The sequence below is a fragment of the Pan paniscus genome, chromosome 4 (genome assembly GCF_029289425.2).
Source record: "Pan paniscus chromosome 4, NHGRI_mPanPan1-v2.0_pri, whole genome shotgun sequence".
In the NCBI taxonomy this organism is placed as follows: Eukaryota; Metazoa; Chordata; class Mammalia; order Primates; family Hominidae; genus Pan; species Pan paniscus.
This window is the reverse complement of record NC_073253.2, coordinates 107,524,252-107,543,923: the sequence shown is the minus strand read 5'-3', so window position 1 is coordinate 107,543,923 and position 19,672 is coordinate 107,524,252. Positions and strand designations below refer to the sequence as shown.

The window sequence follows — 19,672 nt, the reverse complement described above, 5'->3', positions numbered from 1 at the left end:
GTTTTACTTGAGGTCCTAAGGCTTCTGTGACTCATATGAAGGAGCAAATTAAAGCCATGTCCTCTTGATGTTGCTTAGAGGGCCATAGATCTGTTTACAGGGTCAGTGGGAAAAGCACAAATAGCCATAACCTAAGTCCTGGATTCCTTGAAACATATATGTGAATTATGTTGAGTCCTAGAACTCCCCAGGAGTGACCTGTTATATCACTTTTGAGATCTTTGTGGCTCTGTTGTCAATGGTACATGACCAACTCTGTTTTTACTCTCTTAGATCAAGAGGTTGTTTTGCTATATTAATGAAAACTGTGTGTGCTTTTAAGTCCTTTTATTTGGCCTACAGGAAACTTTATTAAATGTCAATGTAACATTCTTAAATTCTCCAAAAGAGAGTCAGCATTGGACTCTGGGTGAAATAAGATGCAGCAAACTCTCATTATTTCATGGTGTCCTTTCTTTTTAAAAATTTTTTAGGGTTTATTCTACTATTAGAACTCTAGGAGACTCTGAAAGAACAGTTGACATATGAAAGGATGGACCCCAAATTTAATATATATCTTTTGAAGATTAGGATATTGATTGGCTGGGCACTATTAGAGTTTCAGAACCTAATTCTGAGACTGTTACCAAGGAAATTGATGAAATTGAGAAGTTATCAGCCAAGGTGGATGAAAGCAGCCAAGGGCATTTAGCCAGGACTGTCAGAGAGTAAGAAGGGTCTGTCATTGCTCTCCGGGTTACATCAGTGCTGTGATTAAGATTGACAGGCCTGAAGTGGTAAGGCTGTCTAGCTGCTTTACCTCTTCTACTCTGGCAAAGGGGCAGAGTCCGAGAGGACTGTCACCATGACTCCTCAGTGATCGAGTGTTTAGGATACAGTATGTTAGGAGTGGACTGTGCGAAATCAGAGAGCAGGGTCTGTTTGGGTTCATTGTTACCTTCCTACAAAATGGGATCTCATCCAGCTTGTCAGCATATACAGACTACATAGTATACATTTGAAATAGGAGAGAGAGGGGAGTGGGGAAGGGGAAAGTGTTTGAGTGATTATCCTAGAGAATGGACAGCTTGAATGTTGAGAGAGAATGAGAGATAGGGCTATTTCTCCTCGTGACCATCTGGCTAGGCAAGAGGCAGCACACCAGGGTACAATTCAGAGAAACCATTCTCTGAATCAACATTGGACCCAGTGTGAAATAAGATGCAGCACAGCTCCAATTATTGCATGCTGTCCTTTATTTAAAAAAATTTAGGGTTTATTCTATTAGAACTCTAGGAGACTCCAAAAGAACAGTCTCTTAGGGCACCACACTGCATGGTTCTCAGCTCTCTGCTCCTCTTGCCCCTCACGTGGGGCAGGTGGAAAGACTGAATGGACTACTTCCCTTTCTGGAAGTTCTCCATGAATATTGATTGCTTAGCTGAGTATTTGTTAGCTGTTAGGCAACACTGACTTCAATAGGGTGTTCAATTGTAAGGGACTTAGAGTATTACATTCTGTGTTATTACATGGAAATTTACTCACTTGCTTTAAGAGCAGTTGAGCTGATAGACATGTACTTTATACAGATTTAAGGTTCTGGTATCCCCCATTTATGTATTTTGAGAAAGTTTTTTTTGAACATGCTATTTAACGATTTTTTGTTAGTAAAGCCATTGTATACTCACCCTGCAGTTAATTTTCCTTGTACATGATTTTATTATCTCATATGTATTCATCTTATATAAGTAATTATTGTCTCACCACATTGTATTGTAATTACATGGCTGTGTGTCTCCTGCTAGGCTGTGAGTGTGAGGTTAGTCACGGGTCTGATTCAACTTTGTGTTCCCATACTACTCAGGACAGTGTCTGACATGTCATGTAGAGAACATGTATAGTGGATATCCATAAGTGATGAATGAATGAATGATATCCCAGTTTTAGAGTCTACCTCCAGAATATTGGCACTCCATGACCAGTATTCTGGATGTATTCCTTAAAACAGGGATATTGTGTTCATTGGCAATTTTTTGTGCCCTTTTTTTCTCTTAAACTATAGAGTAACAGGCTGCTGTGTTTCACTCTGATCTTCCATGTGCTGTGTTTGATTGCTCGTTGATAATGAATGGTGACAAGTGCCATCATAGCATGGCTGCTTTGGTTCCAAGGTCACATCTTTCCCTTGGTTGAACGTAAGTGGGTTTTACATTTCAAGATCTTGGCTTCTGAAACCTGGTGACTTGTGTTTATTATTTATGTTCTTGGGCATTTATCATTGTCTGACCTCTGTAACCCCTGGTTTCCATTTTGATCAAATGAGATTTGTGCGTGGCCGGCTCTAGGGTGATGCTTAGCATAGCAAACGTGCAGTGAGTTGATTGAATAGCCTTTGACTGAGTCTTGCTGCTGCTGCTTCGTGCTGCAGAATTGTAATTTCTAACTTTTCTTGAAACTGTTATTTTACTTTTTTCACCTCTCAAATTTAATCACTCTCAAGGAAAGAGATTTATTTTAAAATAGAACAGATTATCATTAATGTAAATTTTTTGATAGATTAACCAGTTTTTCCCATTGTATGTAGTTAAAATTTTTTCTTCCTATTTTCTTTAGCTGGCTTTAGTGACTGAAGAGCATTCTGGAGACAAGAAAACAAAGACAAAACAAAACAAAATGAATCAAAAAATCTGAAAAAAAATTACAAAGGTTGTCTTTTGGGATGATGATGATGATGATGATGATAGAAGAAGAAATTTAAAACTCTGATTTCTGCCCCTTACTAGTTTCAGAACAAGATTAGACAGACAGTAATAAGACCAAAGCCTCCTTTTTTCCCTTCTTGCCACAAGCACATATTGACACTTCATGTGTAAGTGTAGCGTAGGGCGTGAAATTAAATCCCAATGTTACATGTGCCTTGACACCTGGAGAAACTGGGAGAGCCTCTAATAACGCATCCAGAAGCCCTCTCCCTTACTGTGCTCTAGGGAATACGGTCCCCTAACCAACCAGCTCTCCAAGACCCCAGCAGGCTGACATCTTGATTTTAGCCTTGTGAAATTTGAAGCAAAGAAAGACACTAACTTTCAGCACTCTGAGATAATAAACGGGTGTTGTTTTAGCCTCTAAGCTTGTGGTAATTTGTTACGGCAGCAGTGGAAACCGAATGCAAGTGTTAATGAGTATTTGTGTTTGTTTTCCTTGGTTTTCTCTTCATTGGAAAATTCAGGGGATAGTAAAACCTTTTTGTTTAACATGAATGGCAAGAAATAGTCCCCTCACCTCATGTTTCCATTTCATGAAGAACCCACAGTTTTATATATGTAAAGGGATGGGTCTGCGTTGTGTCCAACACACAGCTTAACGTTTGGATTGATTTTACGCTACTTGAATGAGCTACAGTTTCCCTGGGAATCATAATTTTAACACCAAAGCCTCGTTTTTAGTCGCTGTGGGCTCCAAGAGCATTTCACTGACACATCCTCTGCCTCAAATACACTTTCTGTTTTAAAAGTGAGTGATTCTAGACCTTTGAAAAATAAGACATGATGAAAACCAGAATAATGAACATTTTAGTTTTTATTTTTAGTTTTTAGTTGCTACACTTAGATATGTTGGTTACTCTACTTTTTTTAAAAAAAAAGTCAAAAAATGGAAACTGCTGTGAGTGACAAATAATGAAGCTTATATATGCGTGAATAGAGTTTAGTATAGTTATAAAATCTTACAGTAAAATGACTACAACAGTTGTATTCATAGTCATAGTATTCATAGTATGAATAATTGCATTCATAATTAGGAATAAAGGGTAAGGGGATTGCATAAAGCATTATAATTGCCATTTATAATTATTGCTACCGTTACATAGCAGAACAAGCATTCTGCCCTCAACTGAGGGGAAGGAAAGTGGGGAACTGCACCAGTGCATGAGTGCTGGATGGAACGTGGCTCAAGGTGGGTCAGCTCCTACCTCGCTGTGGTGGGAATTGCCCCTTCTTCATTAAGGAACACGAGGAAATGGAAACTGAGTGGCTTGGCCCTGGGGGTCCCCAGCATCTGGCTAGGAGAGTGTGGGAGTGATTCCATCTCTGCCCTCCCCTGACCCTCCAGGGCAGCCCTTATCCCTTTGACTCTGCTTTTGTGGGAACTCCAGTGCCCTCTGTGCTTCCTTGGCTTCTGCCCTGCTCTTCCCACAGATGGAGAGGCGAAGCTAGAGGCTTACCTCATCTCTTTCTTTCGATAATTCTACTTCATAATTGTGAGATTTAAAGGAAGGCCTCTCCCCAGGACCCCGAATTCTCCTGCCACCACTTGAAATTCTGTTCATTAACTGTGAATTTGAATTAATAAGTAGGTATCTTAGACTGGCCAAAGGCAGTTATTAGAGGTGACCTAATCATTCTTAGCATGTGTAGCCTGAGCTAGGGGCTATTCTAAAGACTTTACCTGGATTAACTTATTTAATCTGCACAGCAACCTTATGAGGAAGGTCCAGTGGTGTCCAGTCACTTGTCCTAAGTTACATGGCAATGACATGGGGAGAGTCAGAACAGACTCTCTATGGGTCTGCCCTGGGATTCAGGCCCTCAGCCACTGTGCTGAACTGCTCTCCTAGATCCTTAATGAGGATTTGATTGCTTTCTTCCTAACACCTAGCAGCAATACCTGTAGGGATGAGACTGGAAGCAAAGATGGTGAGGACGTATTAGGAGGAGACATGGCTCTAAGGGGAGCAGTGCTTGGGATGATGGAGACTTTGGAAAGAGACTTGGAGGACATTTTTTTTGAGGCCATTATTTTCCCGCCAAAAATAGTCAGAAGTCACTTGTAAGCATTTGGATGTCACATTATAATCAGTATGATAATTCAACCAGGGACCCAGCAAGTACTGCTGCTCTTCTTTGCCTCTCTTCCAACGTCAGCATCATCTTTCTCTTTGTATTTTATTTTTAATTTAATGTTATTTTTAAAAGATGGGGTCATGCCATATTGGCCAGGGTGGTCTTAAACTTCTGGCCTCAAGCGGTCCTTCTTCCCCTGCCTCCCAAAGTGCTGGGATTTCAGGTGTGAGCCACCGTGCCTGGCCTATTTTTTCTTTTACTGTTCTTGCTGCAGAAAACTCTTATGTATGTTTGTGTGTGTATATGAGAGAAGTGTTTAACTTACCAAGTTTTAAAATGTTGTTTAAATAACATTTTGCAAATATTCTTGAAGTAAAAGCTAATGAAAAGCAACTAATTTCTTTAATTGTCCTTTTCTTCCTCACACAGTATTGGCTGGATCCTGCAAAAACCCTTGCTGAACACAAAGAACTGATCAACAGTAGGTATTTAGCTTTTACTTTGTTAAAGGGTGGCTTGAAAACGATGACAAAGTCCATGATTAGTTGGGTGCAGAAGTGGGCTTTACTACTGGAGAAAGAAGTGAATACTAGTACTTGAGTACCAGAATATGGGAGTGTGTGTATTGTGTGCATTGCTAGGCCCTCTCCAAAGTCAGATTAAATTTAATCAATTTCTGAGTGGATCTTAGTATGGAATTTTTCCTAGAGGCAGGCCTTCCCTTGATTTTGTCTGTGGTTTTTCTGTATGCTTGTCTTTAAAATTTGACCTTAAAACAAAAAAGGCAAATAGACATTAACGGGTGGTAGGTGGGCTGCAGGGATGGGTCATAATGTCCAAGCTTTTAAAGAGCTTGAGTTTCTTGGGTTATGGCATGGTTTTGCCATTCAGACTACTCAGTTTCCTAAGCCAGTAAGTAAGAGGTGCCTTTGTGATCTGAAAAGTGGTCTTCAGAGAGAGACCATTTTTGGGAGCTAGCTTTTTGGTTTTATCAGTACGAATATTATAAGGAGATGCAATATAATTAAGTATATATTCCTTAATCTTAATTTCCAGAACCCAAGTTTTTATTTATGAGCACAGAGGCTCCTTAAGTGTGCAAAAAATACTCTTTTTAAAAAAATTGTCTGTTTCAATTGAAATAAAAGGTACATAACATATAAAATGGATCCTTTTAACCATTTTTGTGTGCAATTCAGTGGCATTAGGTACATTTACGTTGTTGTGCAACCGTCATCACTGTCCATCTCCAAAACATTTTAATCTCCCTAAACTGAAACTCTGTTCCCCATTAAAGCATTTTGCTGAACTGTGTGAATTATTGCTAATCAAAACGGAGTGGATTCTTCTGGCATTCATTATCCCCATTCTGAGTCTGTATTTTCTGTGCATGTCAGCTTGTTTCCTGTGATAGTATTGGTTGTGCGATGCTCCATGGATCCAAGGGCAGGAATGTAGCTCTGCTTCCAAAAGGAACTGGAAACCGGGACTGCAAAGCCATCCGAAAGTCCTGTTTCTATGAATGTCAGCATCATTGTTGTTTCTCATTGCCTTTCCACCTCTGTAGTGGAAACCACTGGAGTTTATAAGTTACAACTCTAGCATATTTGAACCAATTAAAAAAATACCAGCTGGAAAACCAGAAAAATTTCAGGAATGATTTTTTTTTTTTTTTTTTTTTTTGAGGCGGTATCTTGCTCTGGCACCCAGGCTGGAGTGCAGTGGCGAGCTCTTGGCTCACTGCAATCTCTGCCTCCTGCGTTCAAGCAATTCTTCTGCCTCAGCCTCACAAGTAGCTGGGATTACAAGCGCCCACCACCATGCCCAGGTGATTTTTTTTTTTTTTTTTGTATTTTTAGTAGAGATGGGGTTTCGCCATGTTGGTCAGGCTGGTCTCGAATTCCTGACCTCAGGTGATCCACCCACCTGAGCCTTCCAAAAGTGCTGGGATTACAGGTGTGAGCCACTGCACCCAGCCAATTATTTTAAAATAAACTCACAGGTTTCTTTTATAGGAAAAGTTGATATTTCTATCAAGGTGATGAAAAAATGTTAATTATTTTAAGGTGCATTATTAAAGTGTTCCTAAGCACATTTAAAGTGTCTACTTATTTACATGGTATGAAATATTTTATTTAAGTATCAGTCTATAATGCAGTCACTTTTTCATTCTAAAAATGCAATATTAAAAATTTGCATAAGACACGTGGTGTCCTATGCCTGTAATCCCAGCAGTTTGGGAGGCTGAGGCAGGTGGATCACCTGAGGTCAGGAGTTGAAGACCAGCCTGGCCAACATGGTGAAGCCTCGTCTCTGCTAAAAATACAAAAATTAACCAGATGTGGTGGCGAGTGCCTGTAATCCCAGCTATTCGGGAGGCTGAGGCAGAGAGGATGGCTTAAAACCCAGGAGGCGGAGGTTGCAGTGACCTGAGATCCCACCACTGCACTCCAGCCTGGATGACAGAGCGAGACTCCGTCTCAAAAAAAAAAACCATTGATGTATAGTAAGAATAAAACAACTGGTATTATAATTGACGAAACGTTAGTGACTGAAGAATCCTTACATTTTATCTTATGAAATTATTTGATAGTGAAGGAAAATGGCTATCAAATCTCTAATAGATTAGTCAGAAAGAGAATCTATAAAAATGACAGAACATTTGCTAGTTACCAGAATGCTTATAGTTAATCTTGATTTATTTCTCCTTGAGTTAATGAGAAACTCCTTATCAAAGACCTCAAAATTAGTCTACACAAAATATAGAGGATTCCCAGTTTTTGGCTTCTGTATTTTTTGCTAAAGTGAAGCAATATTAACTTCACTTTACATAAGAGTTTCTTAAACGTTTGAGTCCATGGAATGATGTGGATTCAAGACAATAATTTTGTAATTTGAATTATCAGCACCTTACTTTTTTGTAGTCAGTCTTAGAATAGGGAGCCAAAAAATATCTGGCTAGACATATCCTTGTCCAAAATGTTCATTTCTATAGCCTTTGATTGCTTTCTGAAACAGTGATGCATATGAGAGTATTACCTCACTCTAAAGGTATTATTATTTTGTATTTCCCTGAGAAGCTGTATAGAATGGTGCACCCCAAAGCACTGAGCCCTAGATAATAGCAAACTTTTTTTTCTTCCCTGTGATTTTAGGCAAGTTGTTTAACTCCTTGGAGTTTAATGTGCCTTGCATATGTTCCCAAGTTTTTGTTGTTGAGAATCAAATGTTTATGAAACGTTTTCATACATTATGAAATGTAACCAAATGGTAATAATGCCTTATATTTAGAACACAGCCATTTTATATGTGAATGGGAAATGAAGGTCTAGTTTGGGCCAGAAGACCTTAGAGAAAATTAGCCAAAACCTAATGTTTTTAATTGTGTACTTTTAACATTTTTGCTTAACTGTTCATACTGAACATTTGAAATGTGTGGGCTTGGTGAATAGAGTGTAATCTGTCATGTTCCAAAGAATAGAAGCAGCTCTGAGGCCTGGAGAAGGCCTCTTCCCTTTGTGCACCATCTCAGCAGCATCTGTGCTCCTCCCCGCCCCCTAGGTACCAACCACAGCTGCCAGTGGGCACAGGCAGACCCATCTGCTCAGGAACATGGAGCTTGATTGACACAGACGGATAAGCTGAGGGTGGACTTCCTGGCTCTTCTAAATATTTAATAGTCTGTTCCTCCCTGACATCTGTGTTCAGGGATAGAGGTGTATTTGTCAGAAATACAAACACAGTGGTTAAACAAACATAAAAGTTAAACATAAGGAATCAACTCCAATAATAGGAAATTCTAGCAGTTTCTTTTAAAGTTTAGTTTTTAAAAAAGCTGTAGCATAAGGAGTGTCTTTACACAGGAAGGCACAGATGAGGGGAGGGGCAGGATCCTCATCTTGATGGTCTGCCACATGCCAGGAACAGGGTTCCGGGGTGCTGCACACATAAGTATGTGTATGTAATATTAATAAATAGTAACATAGTTCATATGTTATAAATACATGATACCTTTATTCTTGTTCTTTTTAATTTCTTTTCCCCAGTTTCTAAATTTGTGACTTTATTTATTCAGTTAAGAATAGCGAGACTGGGGTTACTTTATCAGTTTAGATAGTATGGAAGACTTTTACTGAGATGCATACTTCACATCTTTTCTTTTTAATTTGTGGGAGAGCTTTTGTTGGAAAACAAAATTAACACCCGTAACCACTAATTGGTATACCAGGTAACAAAACAAATCCTTTTAAAAACAAAGTGTATTAGATCTAGTTACTGCACAGCTTGGAAATATGCACTTTTGGAAATAGTACAGATTAGATTGATACCCTCAGAAATAAAAATATTTCTAGTAAAAGCATAATATAATGTGTTCAGCACCCAAGGGGTTTGTGTCTTCTTGCACAATATGAGTGTTTATTTTTTATTTGCCCATGTACATACAATTCCAGGCTTTGTTTCTGATTTTAAAAAAAAGTTTGTAGGCATAGTTCTTCTTTGGTAAATTAATGAGATGAGAAAGGTTTTCTTAAATACGTGAGAACACATTTTTAGATTCAGAAATGTTTAAGAATGAAACAAATATTGTCCCTAATTTTATTATGTAGCCTCACTGATGACTTATTTCCTGTAAAAAAAGGTAAGAGTTATCATAAGAAAATTCTAATGAATTAGTTTAAGGATAGAATGTTTCTAGCCCTTCTTCCCAGAGTTTGCCATTTAGTAATTTTTTTTGTACTCTTCCAGGAAAAAAACCTCAAATATATATTAACTGATACTTTTTCACAAAAGGTATGATATTTCTGTGCTCGGAAATTTAGATAGTTGGTCTTTTCCACATGAGCACATGCAGATGCCCTTCTGCCTGTTTAAACATTTGCATGGTATATGTCCTGTGGCTGGGGCTGACTTAAATAGTCCGCATGCTGCTGAGCATTTAAGTTGTTTTCAGCTTTTTGCAGATAGGTTTAAAAACTATTTTTTTTTTAATGAAATGATAGGTGGGTGGTTTTTTAAACCATTTATTTTTTTTTCTTTCTTCACTATGAAAAATTACATATATACTGTAGAAAATGGGAAAAACATATATAATAAAAATTGTCCATAACCTCACCAACCAGACATAAGAACCAGCAACATTCTGGTGTATTTGGCCGTGTCTTTTATCTATGTGTGTGTATGTGTCAAGGTCCTATCGTCACAGTTCTGAACCTTGCTGTTTTTATCTTATGTTTTCTTGTTTCTTTAGACAATCTTGGAGTGTAATTGTGAATAGCTGTATAATATACTGTAACTTTGACTAATTTATGATTTTAGTGAAATTTAATTTCTATTTCTTATTTTAGCTGGACCTCCATATACTTTGTATTTTGGTATTAAATTCTATGCTGAAGATCCATGTAAACTTAAAGAAGAAATAACCAGGTATAGTATTGACTTTGTTTTTGAACAGATACATGCATTGCATATAGAAAAAGCTTTATTTAAAACAAATTAAAATTGGGCTAAACATTTGGATGTGTGTCTACCTGCATTTTGTAACGCATCTCCTTAGAGGGTAAAATTTAAACTAGCATGCATGAAGTTGATCAGTGTCTGATGATAGATGTGTTTGAAAATGGCGTGAACCTGGGTGACATGATGATACATTTTGCATCTGCTGTGATGAAATATTTCTGTATCATTATTGTTAAGCATGCATTCAGCCTTTGTATTCATATAGAAGTTATTTGAACTGCCTAAAGGAAGGATATTTTGATGTTCAGTTTGTACTTCTAAATATACATTTGCCCAGCCAGGTATTTCTTTTTAATTGGTTGTAGCTTAAATATTAGCTCTCCAGGTGTTTCATTTATCTCTATAGGAAATGAGAAGATAATTTTGCTTTTAGTATTAAGGATGGAAACCAATGTTTTAATGCATTACTTCACCTTTGTCACCAAATATTTGATATTAGTAAGACAGAATTTCCTATTGGTATTAATTAGGTTGTCAAAATAGTACATGTCAACAACTGAAAGGGCTCATAAAGAACAGACCAGTTATATTTTAACTTATTCCGCTGGTGACCTAGCTGCATGTGGTAGGAAAAACAAAAGTATATTCCCTAACTTAACCGTAGGTGGTCAGTTTTCCCAGTGAACCCATATTAGGGGCTAAAATAAAGCCTAATACCTCCTTTAAAAAAGTTGAAAATCATGTCTTTGGTAGCCTGTGGTTTTGTTTCTATTCCATGCTTTCATCTGTCTCAGACTTTCTTCTTTCTTTATTCTGGACTGCACACAGAAGAATGAGAAGAGGGTAGGCTAATTGGGCCTTTTTCATCCCACTTTGAAGTGCCGTATTTAGGCCTCATTTTTACTTTGTTTTATTTTATCCCTCAACTTAAGATATAATCTTTTGAACTCTAATGATTGATTGATGAAAAGATTATATTTCATAATCTGTATTTGTTTAATTTTTTAAGACACAGGGTCTCGCTCTGTCGCACAGGCTAGAGTGTAGTGGTGTAATCATAGCTCACTGTGACCTCAAACTCCTGGGTTCACAGAATCCTCCCGCCTCAGCCTCAGGAGTAGCTGGGACTACAGGTGTGTGCCACTACACCTAGCTAATACTTTTTTTTTTTTTTGTCGTGTTATGTTGGCCAGGCTGATCTTGAACTGCTGGCTGCTAGCAGTCCTCCTGCCTTGGCCTCCCAAAGTGCTGGGATTACCAGCGTGAGTCACTGCGCCAGCGTAGACCTCATTTTTAGAACCAAGCAGATGTCTGCATTCACATTGTTCATTATCACATTGTTAATGAGCACTTTGAAAAGTAGACATGCCAGTTTAAGCTTTTGCAGAGCACATCTTTCTGGGTAAAGGGCCATTAGGATGGGGAGGATATGTTGAGGGGAGGGATGGTATTTTCATTAGAGTTTCAGAGGGAAACTGAATTCAAGTGGTATAAAAAATACACTTATATCTGCAACTCGTTAGGGAATTGCAAGGGGACAGCATTTTTTAAAAAATAAAATGAAAGTCCTTCATATTCAGGTTGTGAGTAATCTCTGCCTGTGCCTAAGTGTCCTCAGTTGTAAAACTGGAGATATACCTGTTTCAAGGTTTTTGTAAGCATTAAATGGAATAATATGTATAAAGCTCTTATGATTGTCCGTGTCTCGTACTATGTTTGATGAATGCTAATACTTATTTCATTCTATCCTTTTTCTAGATGTATAGTGGAATTACATCTTAAATAGGGGCTAGGGTCCAAAAATACTTGAGTTAATTTTAAGAAGGGATAAAAAAGATCATTGTTTTATAGTGCATTACTTCACCTCTGTTCACCACACACATGAACAGAAATTTCCCAACAGAATCTACTGATGGCTCATTAACAGAATACATGGATTTTTGTATAATTTACAACCCACAATATTTTCAGTACAACCAGTTGTATTGAAAGTTTTAGACCAGCTTGTGTAGTTAAGAACACAATGACATAGCTGGCTTGCAATTAGTGTCCATGATTTGTTGCCTAAAACATATGGTTGAATTTAGGTAAGTTAAATGTGCGTTTAATACATTGATATATGCACATTATTCATTTTATTATTGATTTGCATGAATATATTACCATTAATGTACCTGAAAAAGAGGAGTCACATGAGATAATTTTGGCAAAAGCAAGAACTGAAACCAACAAGCAAAATCTCCAGATATATGCTATTTAAGGAAGAGCGTACGTCTGCCAGCATTTTCAAGTTGAGTGTTTATCTTAATTTAGTTCTTTGGAAAATTGTACCAGCCTACTCTGCGTTGGCTGTTAGGTTGTCTGTAATTTTTTGGTATGAATGATCATGCTATCATAAACGTGCTTATACATAATCTTTTATGTATTTTTTTTGACATGTTACTATTTCATACATATTGTATGGCCTCTTTCGCCATCTAACCCAGTCTTTTTTTTTTTTGAGACGGAGTTTTGCTCTTGTCACCCAGACTGGAGTGCAGTGGTGCAATCTCAGCTCACTGCAACCTTTGCCTCCTGTGTTCAAGTGATTCTCCTGCCTTAGCCTCCCGAGTAGCTGGGATTACAGGCGCCCACCACCATGCCCAGCTAATATTTTGTATTTTTAGTAGATTCAGGGTTTTGCCATGTTGGGCAGGCTGGTCTTGAACTCCTGACCTCAGGTGATCCGCCTGCCTTGGCCTCCCAAAGTGCTGTAACCCAGTCTTTTTACTCCTACATTGTATTCCATAATTAACTATATGCTTTGGCCATCCAGGTTGTTTCCTTTTTTAAAAAAATTAGGGCCAGGTGCAGTGGCTCACGCTTGTAATCCCAGCAGATTACGGGCAGATCACGAGGTCAGGAGTTTGAAACCAGCCTGACCAACACAGTGAAACCCCGTCTCTACTAAAAAAATACAAAAATCAGCTGCGCGTGGCGGCGGGCACCTGTACTCCCAGTTACTCCTGCTTGGGAGGCTGAGGCAGGAGAATCGCTTGAACCCGGGAGGCGGAGGTTGCAGTGAGCCAAGATTGCGGCACTGCACTCCAGCCTGGGCGACAGAGCTAGACTCCATCTCAAAAAAAAAAAAAAAAAAAACAAATAATGCTACAGGGAACTTCTTGTGCATATATATGGTCATACTATTAATATATGCAGTATTTCAGAAGGACACTGATGTAGGAAAAAATACCTGGAATGAATGTGATAGGAAAATAAAGTTTCAGATTATGAAAAATGTACGTTAATAGAATCATCAACTTGGAGTCCCCGCTTGTGTTCTAAGATGTTTTCTGAAGTAAATGAAACTGGGGGGACTTTCAGGTCGTATATTCTGAACTCCACCCTTGTAGAACATTTCTGACACATCAGCCAGCTTCCTATTAAGCACTTTTAGGTAGGAAAGCTCCTTTGAAAAGCACTAAGAAATTCAATAAGAAATAATAATTCCCTGATGGTCTATGCAGAATAAATCTGATCTCTCTATTCTTTATTAGTACTGTAGATAATTCGTGTCCTCAGGAGAGCTGTTAAACTTATTTTCAGTTCTGATTCAAAACATGACATCCTTCCCTGTATTGTGTGTCCTTCATAGCTCTATATCCTCCACAGATTTGATAAGTATAATACATACATTTGTTTAAAAGACAGGCTTGGGAATCAGAAAGGCTGAGTGAGGTCTGCATCCTTGCTTTGTCATTCACTAGTTCTGTAATCCTGAGAAGATTGCATAGCCTTTTGTAAAGTCTCAGTTTTTTCATCCGTGCAATGGGATTACAGTATTTCTTCAAAAAGATGCTTGGAGGAATATGTAAGAGTGTACTTGCAAAGTACTTACCATAATGCAAAGATGTAAGTGTTCAATAATGATAAAGGTAGCTGACATGGAAATAATGGTTATTGTTTTATATTTTCAAACTATTGATTAAAACATTTGGAAAAGACCAGCTTGGAGCCCTGAGATAGGTCTTCTTGCATGTTTAAGTCAATCCAGTAATCATATCCTTCTTATTGTAGGTGCTGATTTAACTATGAATCATTTTACTATCCCCTCTAGCCTGCATTTCTTGAATTTGTATGTCAAGACAGAATGCACTTACACTTCATTCAGTAACTATCTGGAGTACCATGTTCCAGTGTGCTGAGTAAAAGGAGTTTCAGTGGTGACCAGGGCAAGATCTGGTTTCAGTCTGCCCGAAGAGAGAATCTGTCATTTGTCTTGCTGACAGCCCTATCTGAAATGCCATTGGAATTTCCTTGAACTTTTAAGGATCTTAAAACTCTTTCTAAAAGTAGAAAATAGTGTTAGTTCCAGATGACTCATTCATAATACTTTTTAGAGTCTCAAAACAGGTGTTCAATTTTTTTCTTAGTTTTTAAAATAATATTTCACAGCATTTTGCTGAGGATTGATATTATGTTCATGTCTTCTTTTTGCAACCCAGAATCTTCCCTTGGTGAAGATGGGTTTGTTTTATTTAGCTTCTTCACTTCCTGTGTGACCTTCAGTCCTATGCTTACTTCCTGAGTCCCTGTCTCCTCCTTTCACTGAAGGTAATGGTCCTCATCTACCTCAGAGTTGAGGGTTACATTTCATTATGGAAGCGAAAGGACTTTGTGAGCTTTAAAGAACTATATAAATGTAAGGTGATGTTACTGCTATTTGTTTCCATATTTTCATCATTGGTTTTAAACTTTAGAGGTTAAAAGAGTTATGATTTTCTCTACTGTTTTTCTGCTGAGTCATATGTGCCATTTTTCTGCATTATTTAATATCATGTTATGATTTAAATGTTTCCCTTTGACTCTCATATTTAAGTTTTATCAAGACTGGTTAGATAAAATGCTGTGTTCCTGCTCTTTGTGGGATGAAGGTAACAATCACACTCCTTATTACCTCTGTGTAGGTTGGTACTCTCCTCTAGGTTCTCCTGTTTCACATTCAGCTAGCACCTAAAATCAAACTCCTCCCTGTCCCTACATCCTTCAGTTTTCTCAGCAGGGTCTTAAGTCATTAGAAGGTGAACTGCAGGATTCTTTGGTGTAAGCATTCATGACTGTTCTTGGCCAGGAATCTTACAGCAGCCTTCTGTTTTGAGCTTCTGTCTCTCTGCCCCTTCTTTAAGAAAGTCCTTGTCTGTTCTTCTTGCCTCTAATTGCTAAATTGTTAATGGTCCTCAACAACTTGTACATCCTTAGTGTCAATTTAGCTCTTTTCAACATACATTAGATAAATAGAAAACTGTGAGGCCAATATTTCAGGCCCATCTCTCGTGTTGTGCTGGTGGTGGTGGCAGTGCGTTAAGTACAGATAGAGTGGAAGACAGAATGCTCCTCCCCACCTATAACTCAAAATCTCAGGGGCAGTGCATATACATCAGTTTGTTAGTTTACATAAGGAGGTAACCAGAAACTGCTTCATGAAGCCTCTGCTGTGTACCACAATGTATTCTGGAAACTTCCTTGTTAAGTAGATATTTTTAGTTAGCATTTTTCCCCAGTATGGTACAATGTAACTAGAGTCACAGTACAATTTATTGTCCAAACTCTGACACTTTAGAGAATGATGAAGTGAGTTATTAATAATTATATATTCATAATAGGCATAAATTAGTACTCTCCTAGGCAGACTGGCACATAGGTTCATCCTAATTAAAACCAGAGATAAATGAGGACTCAAGCATTCAATCATAGCTTTAATCAGAATGACACAGAAGGAAAGACTCAGCAACTCTAACTTGTTCTAATTTAAATAAAATAACTAAGTTTACTATAAACCCCATAAAATATACAAAATAAGCAATATATAGTTCCTTTAAAATAGGCCCTGAGACGCTATGAAATGTTTAACATATGAAAATATGATTTTACTTTATCACAAATTTGCCTTATGACTCTACTAAGATGCTTGCTATAATAAAAATCAAGTTTTAAATTAAAAATTGTTTGACTTCAGTTTTTGATTTTTTTTTTTAATGCAGTGAGTTAAAGATCTGTGATATCTTTAAAAGGCAGGCTATCCAGGGAAGTTTGAGTAGATGTTTTTTTTTCTTTATGAATTTCTCAGAGATAGCAAATGATGTTACCAGTTTTTAGAATTTTGTCTGTTTATCCATGTATCCAACTTGCAAATCAAGAAGTATTTATTAAGCAGCTACTATGTGCTGAGCCCTAGATACTGGGAATGCAGTTACTAATGTGATGTGGCTCCTGTTTCTTTGTATCTGTTTGTCTGTATTTCAGCTCTTTGTTTTCTAATACATATTTTTAATCTCTCTGTTCCTCTGTTCCTCTTTCCTTTTGTCTTTGAAGCAGATGTCTGTCATTTCTGTATCTGGCAAAAGATTTGATTGTCTAATCAGATGTTAAAGTCTTTTTTTTTTAAAGTCTTATTCTGTTGCCCAGTCTGGAGTGCAGTGGTGCAGTTATGGTTCACTGCAACCTCAACCTTCTGGGCTCAGACGATCCTCCTGCCTCAGCCTCCCAGGTAGCGGTGACTACATGCATGTACCTGGCTGGCTAATTTGTTTTTTTGTAGAGATGGGGTTATCACTATGTTGTCCATGCTTGTCTCAAACTGTTGGCCTCAAGCAATCCTCTTTCGACAGCCTCCCAAAATACTGGGGTTACAGGTGTGAACTACTGTGCACAAAGTCTTAATAGAGGAAGAGAAATTTGCATCTCTGACCCATTTCTTAAAAAAATACACTTCAGGAAAAGAAATTTGAAGATGCCAATAGAGAAGGAGGAGGGTGTAGTAAAATGCAAGTTTCCAGCAGCAAGCAGTGATAATTCTCACAGTTGTCTCTTTTGTTTATAAGGTTTTTTTTGTTTGTTTTTTTGAGACAGGGTCTTGCTCTGTCACCCAGGCTGGGGTGCAGTGGCGCAATCTCAGCTCATGGCAACCTCTGCCTCCTGGGTTCAAGTGATTCTCCTGCCTCAACTTCCCAAGTAGCTGGGACTACCGGCATGCGCCACCACTCCTAACTTTTGTATTTTTAATAGAGAAAGGGTTTCACTGTGTTGGCCTGGCTGGTGTTGAACTCCTGATCTCAGGTGATCCACCTGCCTCAGCCTCCCACAGTGCTGGGATTACAGGCGTGAGCCACCATGCCCACTCTTGTTTATAAGGTTTTGTATTTTAAGTTCTCCTAATTTTACTTGACTCTACTTTTCTCCTTTCCAAGAGGAGCACAGATGATCATTATCAAGTGGATTTAATGCTCAGATGAACATTCAGGGAATTGAAAATAGTTAAATAGGGTTGGAAAAAGGTGAGTAAATTATGGAACAGGGTGGTCACTGATCAGCGGCAAGAAGTGACCCAAGAAGTAAGCAGAAGTAAGAAGTCAGTTTTACAAGCTATCTTAAGGAGCTTGAACTTTATCCTAAAGGCAAAGGGAAGTCTTTTGAGGGTTGTTTTTTTTTTTTTTTTTAACTGAAAGAGTGACATGATCCTGTTTACATCTTAAGAATCCGGCTTACCTCTTGGGAGGATTGGAAGGAAAGTAAGTATGAGTGATGGCAGAACAGTTAGGAGGAGGTTTTAGAAGTTTAGGAGAGAGTGACCTGGTCTAGGGGATGGAGAGAAGTATAGATTTCAAAAACAGCATATTTGGTGATTGAATGTGGGTACCAGGGATGATTACACGTTGTTCCCAGGTTTATTTTACGTGGACATCTGAAGGCGGGGGTGCCATTTACTGAAATGGGCAGTGGGGAAACATGGGACATTGAGCAAATTTTCTCTGAAACATATGGTTGCAATAAAAGTTGATGCCAATCTTCCTGAAATAATCAATGTGGTGTCTGATATCTAACACATGTAACATTTCCTCACTAAGGGCTTTGGTTGTGAGCATTTGGAGAAGAGATATTTAATGTAGCTGATTATTATAGTTCATTTCCTTTGTTTTTTTTCTTCCCTTCCCAGTGACATCGAGTCACCTTACAAAACAGAAGTCACAAAAGGACAGGCTGAAGTGTGTGAGAGTGTGTGTGCATATGTGTAAGTGCTAGCATCTGAGGATGATGTGGATGGTTAATTATGTTGGTTCATAAACCTCTGGCCCCTCTCAGTCCACTAGCAAGAATAGCTGAATAAGAAAAAAAATAAAACTAATCAAAGTTACATAACATCCTGATTGATAGAGTTCCAGGGTCAGATTACTTGGGTTCTAGCTCTGACTCTGCTGCTTAATTCGTTGTGAGGTCCTGGACAAGTTATTTCACCCCTGAGTCTATCAGTTTTCTCATCTGCACAATGGAGAATATAATATACTGTCTTCATTTTTAAAGTCTTAACCTAAGTTATTATACATAGATTACTTAGGATGAGTTACCGTATAGTGTTTAGAACAGTGCATGACATTACTATTATAACAGGTTTTCTTTTGGCAACATGGAATGAGCAGATAATAGGCAGAGTGTTATGTAATATAGGTTGGGTCTTTGTGATTTCTTCCTCCCAGTAGGAGCATGTTGTGGTGGCAGTGGCAGTAATGATAGCTTAAAAGAGCTTGGAGTTATCCTTTGCATTCACCCTGTGAGGTGGATGCTGTCAACTGTTCCAGTTTTGCAGGTGGGGAGGCTGGCTGTTGTAGAGGTTAAGCAGCAGCCTAAGGCTACAGAGGTAGTGAATGCTGGGGCTGGGAAGTAAGCCAAGCAGTTGAACTTGAAAGCCACACTTTTTAGCGACAACCATGTATTGCCTCTGTAAGGTATGTTTAAGTAGTTCCTGTTCACTCAACAGCCCCCTCACACAAGAATGTGGGGGGTGACTTTATTTTAATTGAAGGTGATTGGTTGTTAACCTTGATTATCAGGGTCTGAAACCTCAGGTTTGAGTAGTGTAAGAGATCGTTAATCTCTCTTTTTGTTTCTCTTTTAGATATCAGTTTTTCTTGCAGGTGAAGCAAGATGTCCTTCAGGGCCGTCTGCCCTGTCCCGTCAACATTGCTGCTCAGCTGGGAGCGTATGCCATCCAGTGTAGGTGCCACTTAAGCATATTTGCCTCAGAAATGTCTGGAGAAAGTATTTGCATTTTTAAAAGCGAGTTTACATACTAAAACTCTTCTTATCCATGAGATTTTGCAAAAAAAAGAAATTGAATTTATTTGGAATTCAAGTTTTGTTCAGTGTTCCTTCGGAAGAGGTAAAAGTGGAGCCAAGTACAAATCCCTTATGGTAGGTCGTATGGAGGTTTAGTCACTGGAATAGCATTGATTCTTGATTAAGTGGAGGGTCTAACAATCTGTTCTATCTACATCTCATCTGAGTTTATTGATTTTCCTCCCCACACCCTCTCCCAAGCTTCTGTGTGTCAGAGATCCTATTGCTCCTGCATTGCTGTTGTG

The 19,672-nt window shown here is 38.3% G+C and overlaps 1 protein-coding gene across 1 annotated transcript in view; it reads left to right on the top strand.

Annotated features, from left to right (window-relative positions):
- The window catches only part of EPB41L4A (erythrocyte membrane protein band 4.1 like 4A), a 259,857-nt gene that overhangs the window by 136,047 nt on the left and 104,138 nt on the right, over window positions 1-19,672 (top strand). The window contains exons 4-6 of the mRNA XM_003826742.8: window positions 5,250-5,301; window positions 10,166-10,244; window positions 19,207-19,304. Of these exons, the coding sequence (XP_003826790.1) occupies window positions 5,250-5,301; window positions 10,166-10,244; window positions 19,207-19,304 (229 nt within the window). The remainder of the gene's footprint in view (window positions 1-5,249; window positions 5,302-10,165; window positions 10,245-19,206; window positions 19,305-19,672) is intronic.